Source organism: Apodemus sylvaticus, chromosome X (genome assembly GCF_947179515.1).
Source record: "Apodemus sylvaticus chromosome X, mApoSyl1.1, whole genome shotgun sequence".
Lineage (NCBI taxonomy): Eukaryota > Metazoa > Chordata > Mammalia > Rodentia > Muridae > Apodemus > Apodemus sylvaticus.
In genome coordinates, this window is record NC_067495.1 from 992,061 (window position 1) to 1,004,230 (window position 12,170).

At 41.0% G+C, this 12,170-nt stretch overlaps 2 protein-coding genes across 10 annotated transcripts in view; one reads left to right on the forward strand and one right to left on the reverse strand.

Annotated features, from left to right (window-relative positions):
• Positions 1–2,234, reverse strand: part of Znf81 (zinc finger protein 81) — a 64,414-nt gene extending 62,180 nt beyond the window's left edge. Inside the window, exons 1-2 of one of the 7 annotated variants that reach the window (XM_052171241.1) lie at positions 2,151–2,234; positions 1,509–1,639 (exon numbers count right to left, since the gene is read on the reverse strand). The gene's annotated coding sequence lies outside the window, so the exon portion shown is untranslated. Of the gene's footprint in view, positions 1–1,508; positions 2,011–2,064 lie in introns of those variants that run through there. The other 6 variants (XM_052171237.1, XM_052171240.1, XM_052171238.1 and 3 more) reach the window with 6 other exon arrangements.
• Uxt (ubiquitously expressed prefoldin like chaperone) lies at positions 2,224–12,169 on the forward strand. Of its 3 annotated transcripts, none has more exons than XM_052171249.1 (7): positions 2,224–2,335; positions 2,504–2,610; positions 4,240–4,321; positions 4,459–4,526; positions 4,795–4,902; positions 11,570–11,633; positions 11,823–12,169. In XM_052171249.1, the coding sequence occupies exons 2-7, from the start codon at positions 2,513–2,515 to the stop codon at positions 11,874–11,876; spliced, it is 474 nt and encodes a 157-aa protein (XP_052027209.1). In that variant the 5' UTR covers positions 2,224–2,335; positions 2,504–2,512; the 3' UTR covers positions 11,877–12,169. The 3 variants fall into 3 exon arrangements, with proteins under 3 accessions (XP_052027209.1, XP_052027208.1, XP_052027207.1); XM_052171248.1 differs by having other exon boundaries at positions 2,246–2,335; positions 2,504–2,568; XM_052171247.1 differs by lacking the exon at positions 2,224–2,335 and adding an exon at positions 2,347–2,358.
• The last annotated feature ends 1 nt before the right edge of the window (position 12,170 follows it).

Below are 12,170 nucleotides of genomic sequence, written 5' to 3' on the forward strand. Positions count from 1 at the left end.
CACTGACTAATCCCACCTGCAGCATGGATAACTCACAAAAAGCTGGAGCACTGGAGAGCCTCATTTGCAGCATGGCTGACTCAGATGAAGTTATGCCACCTCAGTTGCCCAGAAAACATAGGGGAAAAGTATACTACCAAAAATTTGCAGCCCAGTCCACTTGTTTCCCTTGAGGAAAGAAGGGTCTTTATGAGGATCTTTTGATCCCAGGACCTCCTGAGCCTCTCTATTCTCTTAACAAAGAATATATTAATAGGCTGGATCCTATGAGAGTCTCATGAAGGTTTCATGAGGATTTTGAAAGCTTATGGGCCTCATAAGCCTCCCTTCTACTTCCATGAGGAAATGTTAATAGGCCTGGTCTCATAAAGGTCTCATTCAAGTGATCACATCTGCTCTTAGTCAAAATAGCAATGGTCATGCCCAACACTGTAAATAGTGAGACAATGCTCCCTTTCTGCAGCTTTCACATTCTTTCCACCTTGCCTTCTAGAGTGTTCTCCAAGACTTAGAATAATATCACTGATTACTATTTTCTACCATCCTGCACAGCTATACCATAGCAACAGAAACATTCCTTGCAGTTCAACCAGTTATGAATCTTCTATAGTAACTACCTCCCATTGTAAAAAAGAAGTGTGCTATCTCTATGTCAGGGAACAGGAGCAATCTACAAGCCACCCTGCAGATTGAACTCAGGCTGTCAGACTTGTTAGCCAGCACCTTTTAACCAGTGAGCCATTTGGATAACCTTAAAGTATCTTTTAAGAAAAAAAAATTACACAAAATAAAATAGATTTAACCTAGACCCAACTCTATTGTTGACTGTTCTCCTTAACAAATAAAGATTATATTTTATAGCTCCCTAATATCTGTTTTAAGCACATCAAATTTAATTTTAAATACATGTAACATGAAATTTTGGTTTTGGTTTTGGAGACAAGGTTTCTCTGTAGACCTCATGGACTGCAAGCCACCAAGCAGAAATTCATTTAAGATGAATTTCTTAAAATTTGTCTCTGTTTAAACATTTTTATGGTCTCTTATTCATTCCCTTTATGGAGGGTGAATATATATATATATACATATATATATATATATATATGTATATATATATATATTACATGAATGAGAGAGTGTGAAAACATATATATTTGTTGGTGTATGTGTGTGTGTATAGGTATAGATATAGATATAGATATAAAACAGATTCCCACAGGATATACTGCCTTCCTTATAGATTAGCACCATAATCCTTGCTGGTCTATAGGCACTTTTAAAATTGTTAAATGCTTAAGGGGTCTCAGTGAGTTTTTTTTTTTGGTTCTGATTTGGTTTTTTATTTTAAAAAGGACGTGAAATTGGGAGGAGAATGTGGTAGGAGGAGTCTAGGAGGAGCTGGAGGGAATAGGATGTGGAGATGATGAAAATACATTGCATACATCTATGCAATTTTCAAAGAATCAAAAAGTTTCTAAAAGAAAAAAAAATAGGGACTATATAGATACCTCAGTAGTTAAGAGCACTGGGCATTCTTATAGAGGAACAGGTTCTATTCCCAGCAACCATATGGTGCACACAAACAGTTGGTAGCTCCAGTTCCAGGGAATCCCACAACCTCTTCTGGCCTTTGTGGGCACTGCACACATGTTGTGCATAAACATGAAGACAAAACACATAAAACAGGGAGAAAAAAATAAGAGTGGGGATTGGGGAATACAGAAACAGCCCATCAGTTAAGAGCACATAAAACTCTTTCAGAGAATGAAACTCCATTATCAGCACACACAGCATGGTAGCTCACAACTGCCTGTAAAACCAGTACCAAAGAGCGTGAATGCACGCGCCCACGCACACGCATGCACGCACGCACACGCATGCACGCACGCACACGCACGCACACGCATGCACGCGCGCACGCACACACGCACACACGTACAGGCACTTCAAATTACTAATTAATAGACGCACACTTCAAATAAATTATAAACACTTAACTCCCTCTCCCTACCTTCCTGTAAGCCCACCCTCCCTCAGAACCCGCCAAATCTTATTAGAAGTCACCCAAACCAGTCTCCCGCCAGCTCGCGACTATTCGCCTGATGGCTGATGGCGTTCCGGGCCCAGCTAGCTCCATAAGATCCTGCTACCTCCAGAGATTCACTCCGGCCCCGCCTGCAGCTCTTCTCTTAATAAGCGCGTCTTCCCCACGCCGGACCGCCCCGCCCCATCGATTTGGTTGGCTTTGGTTGGCTCTCGTGCTGGAAACACGTCATCCATCCGCGCCACCCGGAAGCCGCGGTTCATACTAACAGTTATTGCTGGTGGCCTTAAGGTAAGTGTCGCGCTTGTGTACCGGTGAGTGAACGAGTCCTAAAGTTGGGTTGGGCAAGGAACTCCGCACGAGCCGAAAGAAGTCCTCCCCAACGTTGAGAGGTTGAAGAGAACTTTGTGAAATTAAACTGGAGCGTTCAATGTGGTTCCCTCCCCCTTTACTCCCCAGGAGACCATCATGGCGACGCCCCCGAAACGGCGGGCCTTGGATGCGGTGGGGGAGAAAGTGCTGCGGTACGAGGCCTTTATCAGTGACGTACTACAGCGCGACTTGCAGTGAGTGACAATGTGGGAGGCGTGACGTTTGAGAAATTCGACGTGGTGGGTGGGGACAGAATGCCGACCAAACTTTCGGATTGGCTGACCAGACTGCTGGGAAAAGGGTTGACTTCTGGGCTGAGATTTGGTTGGAACTTGTCCCTTTAGCAGAGCTCCGATCTTGTTTCTTGATTTAAAATAGTCATTCCGAACCCAGGGTGTTTCTGATTAGGCCATTTAACCAATATTTATGAACAAGTTGTACCTTACTTCGCCTCTCCAGGCTTTATGAACTTTGTTCATCTGTGAAATAGAAAAGTTTATTAGGCCTTCTTAACGTGCTGTTTGAGTATTAAATGTGTCAACTCCAGCAGTCGGGAGGCAGAAGAGGAACTATGTAAGCTGGAGACCAGTCTGGTCTACAGACTAACTTTCTCAAAGGGGGCAGAGGGGACTGGGAATAGAATAAAGCCAAGCTCAGCTCCATGGAGAGATGGGAAAATTCACTTTTTTAGCCAGGATTACAAGCCAGCCTGAAAAATAGAACAAAATTCTATTTAAAAAAAAAAAGTCCCAGTGTAGTGACACAGGCCTACAATCCCTGTACTTGGGATGGAGTCAGAAGCAAGATGATCAAGATATTCAAGGTAATCTTCACCTACACTTCGAGGTTGTATACAGCCTGGGCTCTGAGATTGTGTCTCAAAACAAGCAAATTAGGGCCAGCAAGATGGCTTACCTCCAACCCCATGCCCTAAGGTAGATCTCTGGAACCCCCATGGTGGAAGGAAAAAGACTCCCAAAAAGCTGACTGACCTCTTACTTCCAGGTGTGTACCATGTACACAAAATAAACACATAAATGTAAGTAAGAACACATTTTAAAAGCTCAGATAAACCTAACTACTATTATATTGGGGCTGGGAAGAAAGGATTGTTTGATGTGTTTATAAATTCAATACTAGGCTGAGAAACTCAGCTATTATCCCGGGAAATAAAGCAAATAACCTGAATAGTTGTTTTGGAAAAGGAAGTTGACTCCAATGCCTGAAAATACACTAAAGACTCAACAACTGGATGATTGCTGTGATTACTAATCTGAGTAGAAAGTTAGATATTCAGAACCAGGGCTGTGTGAGCATGCTAAAAGAGATGGGGAGATACATTTATGGTGAAGATGGGACATTTTAATTGGCACAGGTCACTGAATAAAATGCAATATTTGTAATTGTAATAGGTAGCGAGTATAACCATTTGGCAGCATTTAAAACACATTGTAGTAGACATTTGATTCTAATGACTCTTGTGTGCTACTACTGCCATCTCTATTTTCTATATGGGGAAATTTAATCCCTAACAGGTTTCAAACTTTCCACAGTCACATTACTAGTAAGAGGTAGAAGTCAGGATGAACTACAGTCTAACCTGTATTTATTGAAATGCCTGCTGTGTTTCTGTCTATACCCCATCATGTGTGTTTGGGTGAGAAGAGCACAGGATCTGGCTGTGTAGCACAAGCTGGTCTTGAGCTCATAGTCCTCCTGCCTCAGCCCATGGATTACATCCATGAACAACCACACCTTAAAATGCTTAGCATCTCAAGAAGAATAAGGCTGCCTAATTTCACTGTTGTTTTTCTACGTATCAGAAAGGTGCTGGACCATCGAGACAAGGTATATGAGCAGCTGTCTGTGTACCTTCAACTAAGAAATGTTATTGAGCGAATCCAGGTAAAGGCTTTTAAATTGGGTACCACTTTGTGTATGTGTACAAAGAAGGGAGGCTGGAAAAGAACCCCCAGAACAAAACCTTTATCTGGCTTAAAAATTGGCAACTGACACCTACCTCTTTTCTCCTGGCCCTATAGGAAACTAATCATTCGGAGTTATATATGCAGGTGGATTTGGGCTGTAACTTCTTCGTTGACACAGTGGTGTGAGTGTATTCTCTCCCCTCTTAGTTTCTCCCTTTTATCATGGAACACGTATTTCTTAGTATTTTCTGTATAGCAGGCTCTAGTAGCTTATATATTGCTTTAGGATATAAGCAACATCATGTGGGTGTGGCAATAAATGAACACAAAGTATCTGCCCTTACAGAGCCTTCACTTTGGGGAATAGGAAGCAATAGGAAACACCTTAAACTATACAGTATGCTAAATGGTAATAAAAACTTCTTCCACTTCTTTGACCTCTTTCCTCAGCCCAGATACTTCACGCATCTATGTGGCCCTGGGATATGGTTTTTTCCTGGAACTGACACTGGCTGAAGCTCTCAAGTTCATTGACCGAAAGAGTTCTCTCCTCACAGAGTGAGTTCATTCCAAGAGGATAGTATCTAAAGCCACCTACATTGGCTAAGGGTTCAGGGAAGTGGTAAGAACATTTGCTTAGCATGTGTGAAGTCCTAGGTTCTATCCATATCACATACCACACAAACACACATACAAAATATATAAAAGCCAGATATAGTTCACACCTATAATCCCAGATTCTAGAGGATCAAAGAGGAGGGTCCTGAGTTTGAAGCCACTCTGGGTGATAAAGCAAATCCCTGTATATAAGACAAACAGAAACAAATAATAAATAAACATCACAAATGTTAACACTCTACCCTTGCTGGGCAGTGGTGGCGCACGCCTTTAATCCCAGCACTTGGGAGGCAGAGGCAGGCAGATTTCTGAGTTCGAGGCCAGCCTGATCTACAGAGTGAGCTCCAGGACAGCCAAGACTATACAGAGAAACCCTGTCTGGGGGGTGGGGGGGGTGGGGGGAACCCCTCTACCCTTTTTCCCCATGGCTACCTGGGATGGTGCTTAAGAAATCATACTACCTTCCTCTTCAGGGATAGGACTAAGAAAAATGAGGATACAAAGTTCAGCCAGGGTGTCATACTAAACACTCAATAAGTATTTTGTATTTTTTGTATTATTCCTTCACACATTTATTGATCATTGTATGTATACCAGGTTGTGCGTTACTGTTGGGAATATAGCAGTAAACAAAACAGAAGAGTCTTAGAAGCTTACATTCTAGAACTATGTCATTTCTATGACCACATAGAAATCCATGAGATTTCAACCTAAGAATCAGTAACAGTCAAAGAAGCTGTTTCTTACCTATCTGCTAATTTTTCCACTCATTCACTGGGCTCTCCCCTCTCTGAACTTCATATGCCTGTACCCATACATGCAGAGACAATGCCTGCCTTCCTCTATCGCTATCTGCTTTATTTCTCTTGAAATAGGGTCTCTACCAAATGTAAAGCTTGCCATTTTTGGCTTCAGCATCAAACCTAGAGCTTGATATTTTTTGGCTTCAGCAAGCAACAGTGCTGGGGTCAGAGGTGTGAGTTTTTACATTGGTATCTGGTTTTTATGCTTGAGCAGCAAATGTTCTTATCCACTGAGCCACCTCCCCAGCCCTAACATATGCTTTAAGCATTGCCCACCTTTGGGAGAATTTAGTAGCTACTGGTGTCTGTCTGCAGCACTTTTCCCATGTAGTTTCTTTTCTCAACACTTGGTTGTCTTGCATAAATAACAGGCTCCCTCAACGAGTGACCTAACTTCAAAATTGCAACTCCTAGTGTTCTTGATGCACCCCCTTCTACTTTAAAAAATTACCAATTGTGTATATGTGCATGTCTGTGGGCATGTGTATTATAGCATGCATGTGTAGATCAGAGTACAGTTTTGTGGAGCTGATGCTTTCCTTCCAGGGACCCCATGAATGGAACTCAGATCCCCAGGCTTATGTGACAAACACCCTTACCCACTGAGCCAAAGCACCAGCCATCTTCTGGTTTTTCTCTTTCTAGAATCTTATTACCTCTTAAATTTTACTGTGAAATTTCTTTCTATCTCATGCTCATTTTTTTACAATTAGATAATAAGTATTACATGTCTTTACAGGGTTGAGACTTGAAGCCAAGGTCTCCTGTGTAGTAAGCAAGAGTTCTAGTGCTGAATTATATGTCCCTAACCAAAGTTATAGGCATTGTAAAAGAAAATGTTTGTACTGTGGATAACGAAAATAGTGTAAAGCACAGTTTCCGTTGAGTGAATTATGCTAGAAGCAAACTGAAGGGATGATCAAAACTTATCTATGTGGGTAGCGGTGAGGAGAGAAAGTGTGGCCTCCAGGTTACTTTTGATTTTATGTAGGGAAGAATTACTTTGGGTGAGAAGCTTGAAATATAGAGAGTGCTGTAGCTAAAGAGATGGCTCAGCAGTGAAGAGCATTTATTACTCTTTGTAGGAGATCCAGGTTCTATTTCCAGAGCCTGCATAGCAGTCCACAACCTTCTGTAATTCCAGTGCCAGGGTATCTGACTCCCTCTCCTGGCCTCTGAACACCAAGCACACAAGTGCTATACAGACATACATGCAGGCAAAGCACCAATACACATAATAAGGAGGCCACACAGAAGGCCTCAAACTCCCACTTTCAGATGAGTGACATTTGAATCAGTTTATTGGGTGAACAAGCCATGGGCTATCTAGGGAAGAATATTCTTGACCAAAGGGACAGTGTGTCTGGCATGCTTGAAAAACTATCATGTGGCATAGCTTAGGAAAAATTAGTATTAGGGAGCAGGGAACACTACACTTAGATAAATAACCACTCACAAGTATGAACACCTGCAATGTAAAATTTCTCCTTGGCCTTGTTTATTTCTGGATTCATTTTGTCTAGAGTTGTCTCCTGTATGGTTCCAGTAGTTATTCTCTTAAGCGTTCCAGAGATTTTAGTATTAGTAAACCTGAAACCTAATCTCTGTAATAGTCTCCATCTGTTCCAAAAAGAAGCTTTTTAAATGAGGGATGACAGCCACATTTATCTGTAAATAAAAGCATGTGGTTTTAGAAAACAGAAATGATAATTAATTTAGATTCTCGGGTCTATGTGTATTCCACCCAGGGGTAGTTGTATACCATCTTGCTAGTAATATCTTGCTAGTCAGATCATTGTTGTGGTTCATAGGCTCTATAGCTGGATAGGACTAGTAGATCCTCTCCCTTAGCAGCTTGCATCACACCTATGAGAGCCAGTCTTCTAGGTTAGTTCCAACTTGATTCCTCCTAAGTCTTTTATTATTATCATTATTGTTGTTGCTGTTGTTGTTGTTATTATTATATGTAAGTACACTGTAGCTGTCTTCAGACACACCAGATTGTTATTATATGTAAGTACACTGTAGCTGTCTTCAGACACACCAGAAGAGGGCGTCAGATCTCATTACAGATGGTTGTGAACCACCATGTGGTTGCTGGGATTTGAACTCGGGACCTTCAGAAAAGTAATCAGTCACTGGAGGGTCGGGCTTTGAGATCTTAGCCAATTCACTTCCTGCTGCGTGCTGATCTGGTTGTAGAATTCTCAGCTCCTTCTCCAGCACCACATCTGCCTGCATGCTGCCATGCTTCCTGCCATGATGACAGTAGACTGAACCTCTGAAACTGTAAGCCAGCCCCAATTAAATGTTTGCCGTTGAAAAAAAAAAAAGAAAAAAGGAAATCAGTGCTCTTAACTGCTGAGCCATCTCTCCAGCCCTCCTCCTACACCTTATGACTAAGGAATATGGTATTTTCAGCAGTGGTCTTAGCTTCGGGTCCGAGGAGGCAACCAAGAGCAACAGCAATTGCCTATATTTTTTTGAGAGTCTTGTATTACCCTGACTAACAACTCCACAATAGTTTAGGCAGAAGGTTCTTGAATTGGAGGCCAGCTGAGGTATTCCTGCCACTGGGGTTTTTCTTAGTTTATAGCTTTTGGAGAGAGTATTATCACCCCAAGTAGTATAACTTCATTTAAATGTGTGTGTGTGTGTGTTTATATGTATGTATATGTATTTTAAGTAAATATAAAATAGTGTTTTCCCTATGACCCTTTCGATCATCCTTGGTGTGTTTATACTCCTGTACCTCTTCCTCAGTGCTTCTTTTGCTCTCCACTCCCCAGATAAAAACCTCCCTCTTTCCCAATTTCCCCATCATAGCACCTGTGACCTACTGTCCCACTCTGTGCAGTTCATTCTCTTCCCTACTCTCTGGTTCCTCTTTCCTAGTTTCTGTGGTTATTCCAACTTAAATACTCACATCTAAAAATTTGATCCACAAATAAGAGAAAATTTTCAGTGTTTGTCTTTCTGGGTCTGAGTTACATCATTCAGTATAATATGTTCTAGTTCCATCCAATTGCCTATAAATCTCTTGATTTCATTTTTCTTTATAAGTAAACAGAATTCCATTTTGTAAATATACCACATCTTCATTATCCATTCTTCTAGTGGAGGACATTTAGGTTGTTTCTATTTCCTAGCTATTGTGAATGAATAAATTAACGAGGTACATGGCTAAGAAAAGGTATCCATGCTTTCCAGCATGCTATTCTAACCATAGACTTAAGTATTTAAGGATTTGGGGTCCTTTGACTGGATCAGTCTTTATTCATTCAGCATCAGCTGGGTCACCACTCTATCACATACTTTTCTGGTCCTCATTTTACAGCAAACAAACAAAAATCTGTCCTCACAGCTCTTATTTTGATCAAAGGAGACAATAAGTAAGGCCATGATGTAATATAATAGATATTGACAGTGCTACAAACAGTACATAATGGAAATCAGAAGTTTTGCTTGGGATGGAGCAAATTGTATAGAATGGCTGACTTGAAATGAACAAGAGAGCAGAGCCTTGAAGCTGGGGGCTGTGTCCATCAGTAGTAAAGTGCATTACTAGAATGTGTGAGACACTTGAGTTTAATGCTATTCCTGCAAAAAGAAGAAATTCTAGATTTTTGCTAAGCATCAAAAAAAATGGTGTTAGTTCTATCTGAGATGGAAGAACAGACCAGGAGGGAAGAGCTGGATCTCTGTGTGGGACCTATAAAGTATAAGGGACTTCGGCACTGAGATAGGTTTTTGAAGATAGTTGACAATATAAATTTGAGAGATAGTAGTATATAGGTGGAGTCATAACTACTTTTTTTTCAACCTAACTTTTTATCTCATTGCCTTGTTTTTCATGCAGTATTTAGTTTCATTTACCCCTTAAACTGAATCCTGCATTAGCAAATAGATCAGCACAATTAAACTGGATTTCCTATCATGTTATCAAGCCTTGCACTATCCAGCCCCTCCTGGTGCTTCCACAATATCTTATACGATCTTTCTGAATGGTTCACTTAATTTCTAACACTGACCACTTCTCACAAAGCTTTCTTGTGCATCTTGGTCTTTCTGTGCAAAAAACCTTTTTACTGCTTAACTCTCACCCCATCTTCAGTTCTTTTTTATTCAGAAAATTCTTTTTTGGTCCACTGTATTCATTTTGACTGATTTGGACAGAAGGAGTTGACTGATTTATATAACTCAACAGTTCGAGGCTAGAGTAGTTTCAGGCATCTCCATTTGTACAGGTGTTTTTATGTCTTAGCCTCTTTCTAGAGTCCTTTCTTGAATACCTCACTGTAATCCTTTGGCACCGCCTTCAAAATACACTCCAAAATGAGTCATTTTTCATTACTTCAACTATCTTCCGTGTAATCTGAGCCTCCACTGTTCACCTGGATTACCCTCCTCAATAGACTTGCTGCCTTCACATTTGGGTTTCTTGTCCTGTCAGTATACTGCCCAATAGCCGGGTGGATTCTTTTAAACCCTGATAAGTATATTTGTCAAATCAGTTTGCATGTGTACTCCACTCTTAACCTTCCCTTTATTAGCACCTTGTTTAATGTAAAAGCTAAGATCCTTACCATGGTAACTGTAGACTTTCCACCCTCTGCCTCCTTCCTCACCTCTCTTGACTTAACTTCTTAGGATCCTCCTTCTCTTATTCTTTAGCCATTCTTTAGAATGGCTTCTTGGCTGTGCCTGCAACATACCAAACATGTTCCTACCCTGACACGTGTGTATTGGCTTTTCTTTGTGGTAGAACACTTATCTTACATATCACCCACACTAGATGGTAGGGTTATGCATATGTAATCTCAGCAGTCTGGGCAGGGGGATCTTGAATTGGAAGCCAGGCTAGACTATATGTAGTCTCAAAAGGAAAGCTCTCAGTGAAGCCAAACCTGAGCATTCTTTGAAATTGAAGCCTCTTCCTACCTCTTCTTCAATATTTAGTTCCTTATACTATTTATTCCCTTATACTTAAGTGGATCTAACACATCATAATTGCATGTGTATACTTTGTCTCTTAGTATTTGAAATGGCTTAGTGCTTAAGTATATATACTGCTGTCCAGAGTAACTTGAGTTCAGTTCCCAGCACCCATGTCATGTAGCTCACAATCACCTATAAGTACAGCTCCAGGGAATCTGATATCTTCTTCTAACCTCTGTGGGAATCTACATTCATGGTATATTTCCCACATATATAACAGATAATTAAAAACTAAAAATAAATGATTTTTAAAGGAGCTCCAGGAGACCAAGAATTTTGTTTCATTTACTGCTGTTTCTGCTATTATTTAAAGCTCCCTGGCATACAGAAGGCACTCAATAATCTTTACTTCTTATCATCATATATTCATTGTGATGGGTTTCATAAAGAGTTTCTTTCATGTGTATCAAGTAGTTTGATTGTATTCATAGACCCATACCCCCCATTTCTCTCATCCCCTTAATCATTTTTTAAAAATTGTTACTACATTTTTTTCTGAATGCATATGAAGGTTAGAGGGTAACTTTTTAAAGCCAGTTCTCTCTTCAACTATGTGGGTCCTGGCTATTGAACTCAAGTTCTCAGGTTTCGCAGCAATCAACCTTTACAAGCTGAACCACCTCACTGGCCCTATTCCCCTCAGTCTTTAAATGGGGAAATTCCAAGTGGTAGCCAGCCATCTCTGCATGGGATCAGGGCAGGTGTGAGTCATCCAGGATACAAGCATTTCTTGAAGTGATGAGGAAGAATCATCCTCACAGCCCTAAGTGGGGCCCATTTTGCCCTTTCTTGTTCCTTTTTTCTAGGCTCAGCGACAGCCTCACCAAGGACTCCATGAATATCAAGGCCCATATCCACATGATGCTAGAGGTGAGAGCAGCTCACTGCACTCTACCCTTCAAATATTTTTAGGGTAATAAACCTGAAAACAGGAGAAAGCCAAAGAAGGGAGGGGTCATCTTTCCTTCTAAATTGAAACCAAAGAAGTAAAAAACAGAGCAAACCTGGGACAGGACCTGGACCCAGCCTCTGTTCAGTATACGTTGTCCTCTTTTACAGGGACTTAGAGAACTACAAGGCCTGCAGAATTTCCCAGAGCCATCTCCCCATTGACTGCATCTTCCCTGCCTCCAATATTAAAGAGCCTGAATGCCTTGGAATCACATAGCTCTTTTTTCCCCACTAATTCTCACTAATTGACGAAGTGCCCTAGAGACCAAAATTACTGGAAGACCCATCCTTTCTGTAGAACCTCTAAAACGTTCTAGAGGTCTTGCCTCCAACTTGTGTTTCCTCCGGCTTTACCTTCTTCTGTCATCTTTTGAACCCTGACCCTGCTCCTCACAATTCCTTTTCCTAGATATTTGTATCTATGCCCTTTGTATTACCATAAAGAATGGACTGATT

Excerpts from the sequence above, each read along its gene's own strand:
- Uxt (XM_052171249.1), top strand. The coding sequence starts at position 2,513 with ATGGCGACGCCCCCGAAACGGCGGGCCTTGGATGCGGTGGGGGAGAAA. Across the intron at positions 2,611-4,239 it reads GTACTACAGCGCGACTTGCA|AAAGGTGCTGGACCATCGAG; the intron begins GTGAGTGACAAT and ends TCTACGTATCAG. Across the intron at positions 4,322-4,458 it reads ATGTTATTGAGCGAATCCAG|GAAACTAATCATTCGGAGTT; the intron begins GTAAAGGCTTTT and ends CTGGCCCTATAG.